This window comes from Salvelinus namaycush, chromosome 13 (assembly GCF_016432855.1).
Source record: "Salvelinus namaycush isolate Seneca chromosome 13, SaNama_1.0, whole genome shotgun sequence".
NCBI classification, from domain to species: Eukaryota; Metazoa; Chordata; class Actinopteri; order Salmoniformes; family Salmonidae; genus Salvelinus; species Salvelinus namaycush.
The window spans coordinates 26,625,416-26,640,756 of NC_052319.1; the positions used below are offsets into that span (position 1 = coordinate 26,625,416).

At 41.0% G+C, this 15,341-nt stretch overlaps 1 protein-coding gene across 1 annotated transcript in view; it reads left to right on the forward strand.

Annotated features, from left to right (window-relative positions):
- The first annotated feature begins 812 nt into the window (after positions 1-812).
- htr2aa (5-hydroxytryptamine (serotonin) receptor 2A, genome duplicate a) overlaps positions 813-15,341 on the forward strand; it is a 38,798-nt gene continuing 24,269 nt past the window's right edge. Inside the window, exon 1 of the mRNA XM_039006537.1 lies at positions 813-1,020. Within this exon, the coding sequence (XP_038862465.1) occupies positions 813-1,020 (208 nt within the window). The remainder of the gene's footprint in view (positions 1,021-15,341) is intronic.

A 15,341-nucleotide genomic window follows, 5' to 3' on the forward strand; every position in this document is an offset into this window, starting at 1 on the left:
ATGACGACGTCAGGTTTAAACCGAGCGATCGCTGCCTTCTGACAGTGTGGATACCTTCTGTCCAAACTGGCACACTAGAGTTGAGCACATTCTTATCATTATACTTTCCTGATTTCAAATGGATTCAACCTCTTTGATCAACAGGTAATAATGTGGACCTGAGAAAAGGATTGAATGTGAGAAATCGTGCTTAGGGTAATTGCCCTCCGGTTTGGAATACTTGGAACAGAGCGAAAGTCATAGAGCTCTCTATTGTTCGGGGGAGTTTTGCCAAGTTATTGTTGCTCTCCGTTTCCGTCCGTCATTAGCTACGACTACTTCAAGAATTAACAGAGGTGAAGTCTGTACCCATGGATAGCCTCCTCTGACTTAATCCCACATGTAGTTTAACACTGACAGACATTATGAGGGTTGACTTTGAGCTCTGAGCATGTGGAGACTCTTAAGGACCAGACCTATCCCTCTCTGCTCCTCTCTCACCACGTAACAGACTTGTAAGAGTTAGTGTGTCATTGTAAGGCACGTGCTGGAGGTGTATGGCGACTGACATAATGAACCTGCATGGGAACGTATCGGAGTTGATCTCTTCTGCCGTCAGAGCCATAACGCTTCCGTCCTTTGACCCCGACCCTGACCCTTGGCCTAATGGTCCAGAGGGACTTCTGGGAAATAAAAGCAGGAATTTTTCAAATGGGTGTAACGGGAATGATGGCGGCAATGTGCATGACTTTCCGCCAGGCAACTGGACGCATAGCGGCAGGGTTTACAGTGATGAAGCAAGGATTCTGGAATCATCGCAGTGTGTGAAGGGGATGACAGCAGTGGACAAGAACTGGGCTGCTTTGCTGATCCTGGCGGTCATCGCCGTTACAGTGACGGGTAACATCCTGGTCATCATCGCAGTGTCTCTGGAGAAGAAGCTCCAGAACGCCACCAACTACTTCTTGATGTCGCTGGCTGTCGCCGACATGCTGCTGGGCATCCTGGTCATGCCCATCTCCATGGTGACAATTCTCTATGGTGAGTTCCAGCTCAAGTTCAAAACTTTATTGTCTCATTGTTTGGTTAAACATTTACATTTGTCTTTGGCTTGCACACTTTGGTTTTTATTTGTAGAGGTAGTTTAACATGAAGATTGGTACAGTTTTATTTTTTGCTTATTGGATTTAAATGAAATGATACCAGATTACTTTAGAAAAACATTTGGGCGTTGACTGCTCAGATAAAAACGATGACATAAAGAGCCGTTGTGTTGAAACACCGTGCGATGTTTAAAACGATGAGAATCGCAGAATGGTGAACTTACTAAATGACTGAAGAGTTTGACTGTGTGATATTAGGTGGCTTCTTGTGTAAATATTTTCTGTCTGGATTTTAATGATTTCAGACACAGCACAGTAAAGACGTACAAAAAAACAGAAAACAGAGAATTACATCATAATACTTACAAAGTCTATAAACAAGAGTGTGTTTTGTATATTTGACATTTACATTACTGTTCTCAGATTTTGTATTCATAGATTTTAGATTTGTATGAAAATGTTTTTTTTGCAAAATGCTATATATCCATTGCTTAGCTGGAATGGAATGGTCGTATCCTGTATATTTGACTGTACAGGATTTGGTTGTCTAACCTAGCTATCTTAAGAAGAATGCAGGTACTGTAAGTCGCTCTAGATAAGAGCATCTGCTAGATGACTAAAATGTCAAATGTAAATGTTTTACATACATATCTCCTATTACTGTATTGAGTTATTATATTTTTTTTTAATTCAATATTGTAGTCACAAATGTATCATGTGTACAGTTCTTTATTAAAAATGTAATTATTTGTTACATTTGACTGTGTAAAACCTAGCAGTACTACTTATTTCTCTGAGTGAGGCATCTGAAATAAAACCATCAAGTGATAGATTTGAAATAAATAGGTCTGTCATTGAACAACCCCATACAATGATTAGATAGTGAAAAAAACACACCAATCTCTTTCATAATTTATTTAAACAATAAAAGCTCATTTACCTACATTTCTGAAAATGGATATATAGCGTTTTGGAATGAAACTCTTAATTTATTTATTGTACTATTTAGTATGTATTTCATAATTATTAGGATCCCAAATTAGCTGCTGCCGAGGCAGACGCTTCTCTTTCTGGGGTCCAAACATGAAACAATGTCTGTGTGTCTCTTCACAGTCCCTGTTGTGCCATGAGGTGCTCTTTTATCTGGTTATTGAATCTGGTTTTATTACTAGCTTGAGTTACCTGGGGTGGCAGAGAGTTCCATTTAGTCACGGCTCTATTTAATACTGTTTGCTTCCCAGCCTCTGTTCTGGACCTGGGGACTGTGAAGAGACTTCTGGTTGCACGTGTTGTTTGATACCGATGAGTGTCCGAACTGTGTGCCAACTGCTTGAACAGACACCTTCAACACATCAACACCTCGCACAAAGACCAACAGTGATGCAATCAATCTCTCCTCAACTTTGAACCAGGAGATTGAAATGCATGTCATTGACATTCACCTTCCGTGTACATCTAAATGCAATGCATGCTGCTCTCTTCTGGACAAACTGCAATTTGCTTATGTTTTTCTTGCCTAAAAAAAAATGTTTGGTTGACTGAGATGTCAAGAAAGCAGACCTCTTTCCTATTTTAGTAACCATTGAGTCTATATGTTTTGACCATGATATCTTGCTATCTAGGGTAACAGCCAGCAGTTTAGTCTCCTCAACTTGCTCAATCGCCACATTATTCAATAATAGATCCAGATGAGGTTTAGGTTTGAGTGAGTGATTTGTCCCAAAAATAATGTTTTAGTTTTGAGATATTTAGCACCAGCCTATTTCTAGTTACTCAATCTAAAACTGACTGGAGCTCTATGTTAAAGGTGTCAGTTATTTATTTTACTGTTGCAGCCGACGTGTATACTGTTCAGCATACATGGAAACACAGGCTTTATTCAAGGTCAGTGGAAGGGCATTAGTAAAAACAGAAAACAATAATGGGTCAAGCCAGCTGCCCTGTGGTACACCACACTCAAACGAATTTTCATTAGAGAGGCTTCCATGAAATAAAACCCTCTGTGTTCTATTGAATAGGTAACACTCAATCCATGATAAGGCAGAGGATGTTAACCCATAACACGTTTTTTCAGCAATATGTTATGATCAATGATATCGAAAGCTGCACTGAAGTCTAACAATCTCCCAAAATCTTATCATTATCAATGTATGCTGGGGCTGACATTCTTCATTGTTGTGTTGTACAGAAATAGTTGGTTGTTTAACATTATTATTAAAATTGTTAGAATGATTAAGTCATGCGTGGAAACTCCAGCTATTTGGTTTCACAAGTGGCTCAATAAGAGCCAGAGAAATATTTGGAGAATTTTAATTCAATACATTTTGGGGTTGTGGTTTTGCAATGTGTTGATATTTTGGTTATATTTATATGTTATATACACCGGCTAGTTTATTACCTACACCAACCTGTTCACAAAAATGTATCGCTCCTACAGGCAGTGAGTCACATCACTGTAAAGGAGACAGACAGGCATCTTGTTACTGTTCTATTGAATGTTAGCATGGCCATAACAAGTGACCTAAGCAACTTTGAGAGTGGTACAGTATGATCGCCGGTGCCAGGAGCACCGGATCCAGTATCTCAGAAACATCCGTCCTCCTGGGCTTTTCACGCACAACAGTCTCTAGTGTTTACCGAGAATGGTGCGACAAACAAAAAACATCCAGTTTTTTGGCAGTCCTGTGTGCGAAAATAGCTACTTGATGAGAAAGGTCGAAGAAGAATGGCAAGAATCTTCTAAGTTAACAGGCGGTCCATAAACAGAACAACAATGGTGTGCAGAAAGGCATCTCGGAATGCCCAACTTGTTGATCCTTTTCACAGATTGGCTATATTGCAGCAGATGACCACACAGGGTTCCACTCCTATCAGTTCAAAACAAGAAGAAGCGGCTCCAGTGGGCACGCGATCACCAACACTGGACAATTGAGGAGTGGAAAAACATTACCTGGAACATGACAGCGAGTTCAGTTTACTTGATTGGCCTGCACAGTCCCCAGACCTCAACCCAATAGAACATATTTGACATGAGATGGAACGGGCTGTTCACAGCATGAATGTTGAATTATTTTGTTCCCCTTTATTTAACTTGGCAAGTCAGTTAAGAACAAATTCTTATTTACAATGACCCTAACCCGGATGACGCTGGGACAATTGTGCACTGCCTTATGGGACTCCCAATCACAGCTGGTTGTGATACAGCCTGGAATTGATGCCTCTAGCACTGAGATACAGTGTCTTAGACCACCGCGCCACTCGGGAGCACCTATGTACCACTGTCCAATCTGCAGCAACTGTGGAACGTTTCCGACATTGTGTAGAATGCTCCGAAGAATTCAGGCTACTTTGGAGGCTAGGCGGGGTCTGACCCTGTTCTAGACGGGTGTACCTAATAAACTGGTAGCATTGAACGTACCAATTACTGGGATTGTTACTGAATATGGGCTATATTGCGAGCATCCCTTAGAGAGAACTTTACTCTGGAAGCTGGATAGACATGTACAGTCATACTATGGAAGCTGTCAGATATTTGCCTATATGGCTTTGTATTTTGATTTATGGCCCCCTTACTAGAAGCCTCCACCCCCATCTGGTCTGGTGAACATACCACATACCCACAATGCTTTGTGCAAGTAATGAATGTCACCATCATTTTTTTCACCTGAACCGTGGAGTGGAGAGGACTGAATAGAGTGCTGACTCTCTGAATAGATCTCTCTCTCTCTCTCTTTCCCAGCTTCTCCGGGGATTGGAGTTAGTCTGTTGTTTCCTAAGTCCCTCTCCGTGCCTTTCTAAATGTGTAAATGTCACAAGTCTGATTCTATAAGGAGCTTTAAGCCCTAAGTAGGGACCTCATTTGCATGAAAATGAGGAGTGTAGTAAATTAGTCTGAAGGAAGTGTGCTTCTGTGAAAAGTACGACCTCTGCTGCTTATTAGATGTTCCCCTTTAATAAGCAGACAAAGGAACCCATTAAACGTTGGGATGCCAACAGAAACTCGTCAGATACTTTGTCATTATTTTCTTGTGTTGCTACTTTGTCGCTAAATTGCCCACAGTGGATTGGATTCATCTGGCACATGAAAAGACTGAGCAAACAGAGAATCTTTTCATTACAGAGAGAACAACAACTGTATTACAGGCCTGTCTGTCCATTACATGCTGTTGGCGATTAGACGTCTTGATTCGTATGAATGCATATAAATTAGGTTTTACCCTTTGAACAGTGTTCATAGTCAACCAATACTTTATTAACTTGCCATTGCCATAGATTATGTGAGGGTTTATTAATTGTCTGCCTTTTGGTGATGTGACACCAGATTACAGCACCACAGGGCTCTGATTCAAGGTAGGGTAGAAGATGAACATGAATAGTCTCACCTGACAGCCATTCTTAGAAGGCTTGCGAGATTAAAGCCTTCATGGTCCACTGAGTTATAATCAATCACTCTGTTTTATAGACACTTTTAACTGGGCTGAGTGGTCACCAAAGGCGACGTCTGGATGTTCATGAGAACAGAGTACTCTGTTATGGTCTTAATGGAGGTTAGCCAGACCCTCCAGTCCTGTCCTGTGGGACTGTTAGACAGGAAGACAGCACCTTTCTTCAGCCTCGCCACTCATTCAGCTCTACTGCCCTCTGGAAATAAGGAAATGATTTAATCTCTTTATTGATTTGTCTCTCTCTCTTCTCGGTTATGTCAGGATCCTGATACCTGGTTTGTGTCTCCCACCTCCACCACTTTCATGGCTTTAATCGCTCTCCTTTCCTTTGCTTTGTTTTGCTTCCGCTCATGTACTGTTTCGCTCTTAGAGGGGTGCATGACAGAGAAAAACAGAGACCTCTTTTTAGTCATAACCCACTGGGCAAAAAATGGTTGAATCAACATTGTTTCCACGTAATTTCCTCCCCAGAAAATCTATGCGATGACGTTGAATCAACATGGAAAACTAATTGGATTTGCAAAAAATAATCAACATAAGGGTATTTCATCTTTTTTCAAACAACTTTTACCTAAATGAAATGTTTTAATTTCACATGAAAATCAACTAAAAGTCAATCAAAACTAGACATTGAACTGATATCTGTGCCCAGTAGGAAGACAATGATTAATTCTCTATGTCATGATCTAGCCAAGAAACTAGAGCACACTTACTCCATCGGCAACAGAACATGGCATACCTGCCCGTCAAAAACTTCTGTCTTCAAAAACACAAAGACTAATGCTTAACTAAGGGGAAATGTGTTTCATATAACCCCCTAAAATTCTTTGACCCTCGCTCTTTAGACTGTCTTTATAGAAGAAGATTACCCCCTTGGTAAAAATAGACCTAATCCCCTGGGTGATGGACTAGAGAGAGATAGAGAGAAAGATGGAGAGAGAGAGAGAACAAAGAGAGAGAGATGAGTGGTTCTGTGGTTAGGGAGAAAACTTGGTTTGTGCTCAGACGTTTAACCAGACATGGGGGAAATTTCAGGTCAAGCCAGCAGCAGCAAAACAAGATTCAAAAGAGCAGCCAGTATGAGAATTAGGGTGGCAGGTAGCCTAGCGGTTAAGATCGTTGGGCCAGTAACAGAAAGGTCACTGGTTTGAATCCCAAAGCTGACTAGGTGAAAAATCTGTTGAAGTGCCTGTCAGGACCCGGTGAGAGAAACAGTCACTAATAGTCAGCAGAACCCAGAAGATGAGGCAGACTCAGCAGTACTAGAGATGGTGGTTTAATAAAAGGACAAGATCTTCAGGCAAAGAATATAAATCCACCACGTCCAAAATAAAGCCAAGAGGCACAAAATGGATATCCTCCAAAATACAAAGACACTCCACAAAGTGGTAAAAACAGCAGGGAAAAACAAACCTCAAAAGACTACTCAAAAATACACAAGAACTAAACCAGAGAACCTCTGGAAAATCCAATAAGAGAAATATATGTTCACAACAAGGCTTGGGCTGGGGCTGGGGCTGGGGCTGGGGCTGGGGCTGGGGCTGGGGCTGGGGCTGGGGCTGGGGCTGGGGCTGGGGCTGGGGCTGGGTGCTAACATACAAACACTGAGCAAAGAACTGAGGAACACACAGGGTTTAAATACTAACAAGGGAACGACACACAGGTGCAAACAATAATTAGAGCAAGGAAAAAACAAAAGGTACAAAAAAGGTGCAATGGGGACATCTAGTGACCAAAACCTGAACAGTCCTGGCCAAAACCTGACAGTGCCCTTGAGCAAGGCACTTAATTGCTCCTTTAAGTCGCTCTGGATAAGAGCGTCTGCTAAAGGACAAAAAAATGAAGGAACGACTGAGTCTCAGCAGCTTCTTCTCAGACACGACCAAACACAAAACAAAGCCTTGTCATTATCTGCTCTCAGAGAACCAGATGTGTTAGCAGGGCAAAAGAGGGGTATACACCAATGCAGGATCAAGGAGTTAGCCTGCTAACTTGCCTAAATATTCTGAAATTATTTATTTAAGATATAAACTTAAAATGGGCATGGTCTACTTAACAACCAAAAACACATACGTTTCTGGTTGTTTATCAAAGTTAGCTGGCTAACTCATCGATGCTGCTTTGTAGTATACCCCTCAGGTAATTCACAGACGGAGAGATACAAGAGGAGGAAAATAAACAAATTGGTTTCTAGAGCGAAAGACAAGAGATGGGAATGATAGAGCTCCTGATGCTTCAATCAAGGGAGGGACTGGGAGAGAAACATCTGAACGAGAGAGAGAGACAGAGGGAAGAGAAGGACGAGACAGAAGCCCTGTTTATACCTGGTTTTAACTTGCATCCTTTGTCCTGATCTTGTCCACATTCTGATTGTGCCCACATTTTTAGAAAGGTGTAGACAATCAAAATACATATTGTGATCTGATTGTGATCAGATCATCCTGCCCACCTCTGGAGATAGTCAGACACACATTGTGTCTGGATATCTTACAAGTGTCGACAGATTGGGATAGAGAAACTATTTAAATCATGATTATTTTGCCCTCAAAAATCATTGGCAGATGGTACCATTGACTGAGAACATCAATATGTGTCTTACAATAAATAAATAAATATTATTTTGAAAGAATAGCTGTGAAATAATTTGCATAAGGGACCAGGAAATCTGTTCACAGTGCAGACACAGTGGGTGGATAACAGACACATTTTAATACCATGCGTAAACACATTTTGGGAAATGTGGGCAAAAATAGAATGTAGACAAGATCAGGACAAAGGACACATGTTAGCACCAGGTATAAACGGGACTAAAGAGGGACCAGAGAGAGAGAGCGAGAGAGAGAGAAAGGGAGAGAAAGAGAGAGACAGAGAGAAGAGGAGGCTGACTGAATGTATAGGTGTTTGATACGGGGGCAGTTTGAGAAAGAATTTAGAAAACAGACCGAGAAAGAGAAATGGAGAGATCAAGAGAGGTGAACATCTTTTCTTGCTTATCCTCCCACCGTTATTTGAGCTACATAACTACCCTCATTTGGGGTTCTTTGGTACATGATGTCATGGTCATGGATATTTGATAGTTTGTTTCTGATCCACTGTTTATGCGTCTGTATTATTGGTACAGGCCCCGTGTTTCAAATTCTACCTACTGGAGCCCACCAGCGCTTTACTGTGTAAATGCTGCAGTTAGAGGCAGAGGTAGTGGATTGGGGGATGTATTTATTTATATGGCTGTGTGTTTATTTTTGGAGTCTCTGACTGCTTCCAGTCCTCCTCTAACTAGTTATAAAACCCTATTACACCAACGTCAAGACCAGGAATGGGGGCATCAACCATGACAGATTGTACACATGCATGCACCGCACGCACACACACACACACACACACACACACACACACACACACACACACACACACACACACACACACACACACACACACACACACACACACACACACACACACACACACACACACACACACACACACACACACAGTCAGTATTGGCTTTTAAGAACCTGGTATCAAACAAAAAAATACTGCTATTGAACCCCAGAATAATACAGGATATCAGTAATGAACACTGTATCCACGGTGATAGACAATTTGGGAACACGTCAGACATAAATGCTGTTACCAGGGTGATGATGAACCCCAGTTTAAATCCAAATGACTGGTTGCCATGACTCTCATCCATTGACTCAAGCGTTGTAACTATTGGCCTCACTGTGTGAGGTGTGCAAGTGTGACACATACTGCATTGTACTCTCAGGGTCGTTGTTAAGAAATCTCAGTTATCCAAACTATGAACCTGTGGACCAGACAGCAATTACTGATGACTGAGAAATTGTCTTTGGTTGGGTGAAAATGAATGCAGAACACTTTATGACATAAATAGTATGGCACACAGTAGATGGACTGTACGTGTCAGCTTCATTCTCTGAATATTATGTGGAATTGTAGAATGTGTAAACAATGTAGAAAGACTGGTGTCTTCCCTTCTATTTTGACATTTCTCTGACGTGTGAGGGTATAGATTGTAACTACAGGTGTTGTGGTGAAGCTAATCTGATGTTTCCAAATGAACTGGGATTCAAGCTCAGTCAGAATACCCAAGATGACTACTAATGTTACCTGAAACACCAAACTGCAGCAAAAGTCAAAGGTCTCAGAGGAAATGAGTGAATTAGAGACAGAACGAGAGACAGAGCAATAGACACATTGAGAGACAGAGCGAGAGACAGAGCAATAGACACATTGAGAGACAGAGCGAGAGACAGACATGGACAGATGGAAAGAGACAACTACCTCCTTAAATGTCTGCTCCTATCCACTGTATTCTTTCCTAGATTTTCTCATTGGTTATCGTGTTTTGTTGCTTTGTGTTCGTGTCAAGGTCAGTGGCCACAGGGCTATGAAATTATGTATGTGACTCTCAGTCACTCTAGTACATTCTACAACATTCATATCACTCTATAACCAAGTTAGTTTCGTTTAAATTCAACAACAAAATTGTATCTTGCACTCATGCCAATAAAGCATTTGAAATTAAACAATTAAATCGAGAAAGACAACAAGAGAGACATAAACAGAATATACAGAAACAACATACAAGAGCCTTAGTAGGATAATTGGTTTTCCAAACTTTTTCCTGAAGCGATTACCCAGCTCGCACATAACGTTCTGAGAACCATATGTTTCTTAGAGCTTGTTGAGAGCGTAGTTGTTCTATGGTTATTTTGCATACAACCTTCCCACAACTTTCTGGGAATGGTGCTTCACATTGGGTAAAAACTGTTTGTATCAATGTTGGTTACATGTCATTTCAACCCCCCAAAATCTTGAATAAATGTGCAAAAGTGATTGGATTTGCAAAAAGTAATCAACTTAAGGGTATTTTGGTTGAATTCACATTAGTTGAAAACTCAACGAAATGTAAATTAAAATTAAACGTTGAACTTACGTGTGTGCCCAGCGTGTGCCCACATGCACATTGATTTAAAGCAACGGTATTCTAAGGATATGCTTGTTTAAAAATTCTGCAGCTGCAATTAAAGAAAATAATAATCTTAACAATTAAAAAATAAATAGGTGACCCCGAAAGCCGATAGCACTAGCCATAATACTGAATCTGCAGAAGGGACGAGTGAAGACAGATGGACATGTGTAAATTAGACGTTCATTCATACTGCATATATTAGACCTATTATTACTGAACCCTATAGGCTATAATGCAGCAACTTTTTCACAAGAAAAAAGTTAACAGCTGATGATGAGATGATACAGTGCATTTGGAAGGTATTCAGACCCCTTGACTTCTTCCACATTTTCTTACGTTACAGCCTTATTCTAAAATTGTCCTTTTCCCCTCATCAATCTACACACAATACCCCACAATGACAGAGCAAAAACAGGCTTTTTGAATTTTTTGCAAATGTATTACATATAAAAAACTGAAATATCACATTTCCATAAGTATTCAGACGTTTTACTCAGTACTTTGTTGAAGCACCTTTGGCAGCAATTACAGCCTCGAGTCTTCTTGGGTATGACGCTACAAGCTTGGCACACCTGTATTTAGAGAGTTTCTCTCATTCTTCTCTGCAGATCCGCTGCACAGCTATTTTCAAGGCTCTCCAGAGATGTTTGATCGGGTTCAAGTCCTGGCTTTGGCTGGGCCACTCAAGAACATTAAGAGACTTGTCCCGAAGCCACTCCTGCGTTGTCTTGGCTGTGTGCTTAGGGTCGATGTCGTGTTGGAATGTGAACATTAGCCCCAGAGTGCTCTGGAGCAGGTTTTCATCAAGGATCTCTCTGTATTTTTCTCCGTTCATCCTTCCCTCGATCCTGACTCGTCTCCCAGTCCCTGCCGCTGAAAAAGATCCCCCACAGCATGATTCTGCCATAACCATGCTTCACCGTAGGGATAGGTGCCAGGTTTCCGCCAGACGTGACGCTTGGCATTCAGGCCAAAAATTTCAGTCTTTGTTTCATCAGACCAGAGAATCTTGTTTCTCATGGTATTAGAGTCCTTTAGGTGCCTTTTGTCAAACCCCAAGAGGGCTGTCATGTGCCTTTTACTGAGGAGTGGCTTCCGTCTGGCCACTCTACCATAAAGGCCTGATTGGTGGAGTGTTTCAGAGATGGTTGTCCTTCTGGAAGGATTCTCCTATCTCCACAGAGGAACTCTGGAGCTCTGTCAGAGTGACCATCGAGTTCTTGGTCACCTCCCTGACCGAGGCCCTTCTCTTCTGATTGCTCAGTTTGGCCGAATGGCAAGCTCTAGGAAAAGTCTTGGTGGTTCCAAACTTCTTCCATTTAAGAATGATGGAGGCTACTGTGTTCTTGGGGACCTTCAATGCTGCATAAATGTTTTGGTACCCTTCCCCAGATCTGTGCCTCGACACAATCCTGTCTCTGAGCTCTACTGACAATTCTTTCGACCTCATGGCTTGGATTTTGCTCTGACATGCACTGTCAACTGCGTGACCTTATAAAGACAGGTGTGTGCCTTTCCAAATCATGTCCAATCAATTTAATTTACCACATGTGGACTCATGAAACTTCTCAAGGATGACCAATAGAAACAAGATGCACCTGAGCTCAATTTTGAGTCTCATAGCAAAGGATCTGAATACTTATGTAAATAAGATATTTCTGTTTTTTATTTTTTATTTAAAAAAAAAAATTCTAAAAAACTGTTTTTGCTTTGTCATTATTGGGTATTGTATGTACAGATTGATGAGGAGTTTTCTTTATATATATACATTTTAGAATAAGGCTGTAACGTAACAAAATGTTGAAAAGGTCAAATGGTCTTAATACTTTCCGAATGTACTGCACATATACAATTACATAGATACAGACACATTACCGCATGGCAAGTGGTATGGGAGCGTCAAGTCTAGGTCCAAGAGGCTTTGAAACAGCTTCTACCCCCAAGCCGTAAGACTCCTGAACATCTAAACAAATGGCTACCCAGACTATTTGCATTGCCCCCCCCCCCCCCCTTTTACGCTGCTGCTACTCTCTGTTATTATCTAGGCAATGACACTTTCATAACTCTACCTACATGTACATATTACCTCAATTACCTCAACTAACCGGTGCCCCCGCACATCGACTCTGTGCCGGGAACCCCTCTATATAGCCTTGCTATTGTTATTTTACTGCTGCTCTTTGTTACTTTTATTTCTTTTTTTGGGAGGGTGGTATTTTTCTGAAAACTGTGTTGTTGGTTAAGGGCTTGTAAGTAAGCATTTCACTTTAAGGTCTACTATACCTGTTGTATTTGGAGCATGTAACAAATACAATTTGATTTGATTACAGAGATAGAGACGAAAAATGCTCAACCTCCAGATGAGTATAAGGGGGAAGTTTAAGTACAATTCTTTCAAGCTTGTTTGGTTTGTTGCTTATTCTTTAGATGTGTGGGGCTGCTGGTGAACCATGAGGTGCAGGCATAATCAAAATGACACTTGACTAGCTACGTTTCCATCCTATTGGCGACAGATTTTCAAGCGAATATTCTTCATAAAAACAATATGCCATTTCAGAGTTTCCTTCAGGAAAATTTGGCACCAGACAACATGACAGGGAAGATTTTAATGCACCAGACATTTGATACATTTACCGGACACCCATATGCATTCAGATCCAGTCTGGTGCAGCCAGCACCATCAATAAACAAGGGATATTGGCCAAGTGAGCCACATTTACGTTACCTTAAAAACAGCCTATAACAAATTACAAAAGCAGTATTCCTTGTGTTTCGATGTGTAGCACTTGTATTGGTTTTTAGGCTACTTTCCTAAAACAATAATTGTCCACCTCATGGTTCAGTTGTCAGAGATTTGAGCACTAAATGTATCAGGGCATTGCATGCAAAGGCCTATAGGCTTATGTGTCCACTGTATGATATTAACATTTTAATAAATATACACTGCCGTTCAAAAGTTTGAGGCCACTTAGAAATGCCCTTGTGTTTGAAAGAAAATCTCATTTTTTGTCCATTAAAATAACATCAAATTGATCAGAAATACAGTCTATACACTGTTAATGTTGTCAATGACTATTGTAGCTGGAAATGGCTGATTTTTTATGGAATATCTACATTGGCGTCCAGAGGCCCATTATCAGCAACCATCATTGATGTTCCAATGTCACATTGTGTTAGCTAATCCAAATTTATCATTTTAAAAGGCTAATTGATCATTAGAAAAACCTTTTCAAATTATGTTAGCAGAGTTGAAAATGGTTGTTCTGATTAAAGAAGCAATAAAACTGGCCTTCTTTAGACTAGTTGAGTATCTGGAGCATAAGCATTTGTGGGATCGATTACAGGCTCAAACTCGTCAGTCTATTCTTGTTCTGAGAAATGAAGGCTATTCCATGTGAGAAATTGCCAAGAAACTGAAGATCTCGTACAACGCTGTGTACTACTCCCTTCACAGAACAGCGCAAATTGGCTCTAACCAGAATAGAAAGAGGAGTGGGAGGCCCTGGTGCACAACTGAGCAAGAGGACAAGTACATTAGAGTGTCTAGTTTGAGAAACAGACGCCTCACAAGTCCTCAACTGGCAGCTTCATTAAATAGTACCGGCAAAACACCAGTCTCAACATCAACAGCGAAGAGGTGACTCCGGGATGTTGGCCTTCAATAAGAAAAAAAGCACAACCATCCCCAAAGCAAAAATATATATATAAAAATAAGTTTGACAACACTCCCCTGTTTTAGACCACCCCTGCCCGCAGTAAATTTTGACCCGTCCCTTAACTGGCCTGAATTGGTGAAGATCATAAGACATGTCTGTTACAGAGTGCAAGCGGGAAGAGATGGTTAGATTTTTCGCCCCATCAGATCTCATTTTCATCTAATCTGCAAGGTTACAGTGATTTGAATTGAATTTGAGTTTCCATGCATCATTTACAAAGGGTTTAAGTTACGCCCATGCATCTCAAGTTTGGATTCAGCCCACAGAAAATATAAGGTCGCATAGGATCTCATAAAAATGCCGCCAGACATCTGCGGGTTACCCTGCTGGTCAGTCACTCCCCCTGCTCTGCTCTTCACCTCTCTCCCCCATGTGACTTGTTTGTTTAGGCTGTACTGTTCAGCAAATTGATGATCAGCAAATTGCCTTCTACTCTCTTCCATCTCAGAGCTTTCCGTTTTCACCCTCTCATCACCAATTATCTCCATCTCTTTTTCTAAAGACACACCTGAAGATGAATAGAAGCGTTGCATTATTATTATAAACACATTTCCTGGCTGTTTCAACATCATACACACACTCACATGGTCTGATGGTGTGTTTCTAGGTTCTGAACAGAATGTAATAACTGTGAATGTAATCTTCTCAAAAGGAGCAGGCCTCCTGCTGTTCTGAATAAGAATCACAATCTTCCAGCTAATATACAGGATTGGTTTTGTCAGAACACAGACATTATGTTGGAATAACCTGTCATTGTGTCAAGATTTTTACCCCATTGTACTGGCCCTGGTGGAATAGAGTTCTGTGAGCTTTCATGTCAATTAGTTTATTTCACGTGTTCGTGGAGAGATTTAGGGTTTATAAAGTCAGACTCATTCTGTATGGTAATGACTGTGACGAGCACCTTTTAGAATTTCTTTGATGTAGAGCGGTAGAGAGAGAGAGAGGAGGAGGAGGAGGAGGAGGAGGATAGAAAGGGAGAGAGAGAAAGAGAGATTATAGAGAAACACATTAGAAATACACTATTTACAATTCACCACTGACATACAGTATGGCAGCCTTGAGGAAGTAAATAAGACAGGGGTAGAGAGAAAAACCCTGT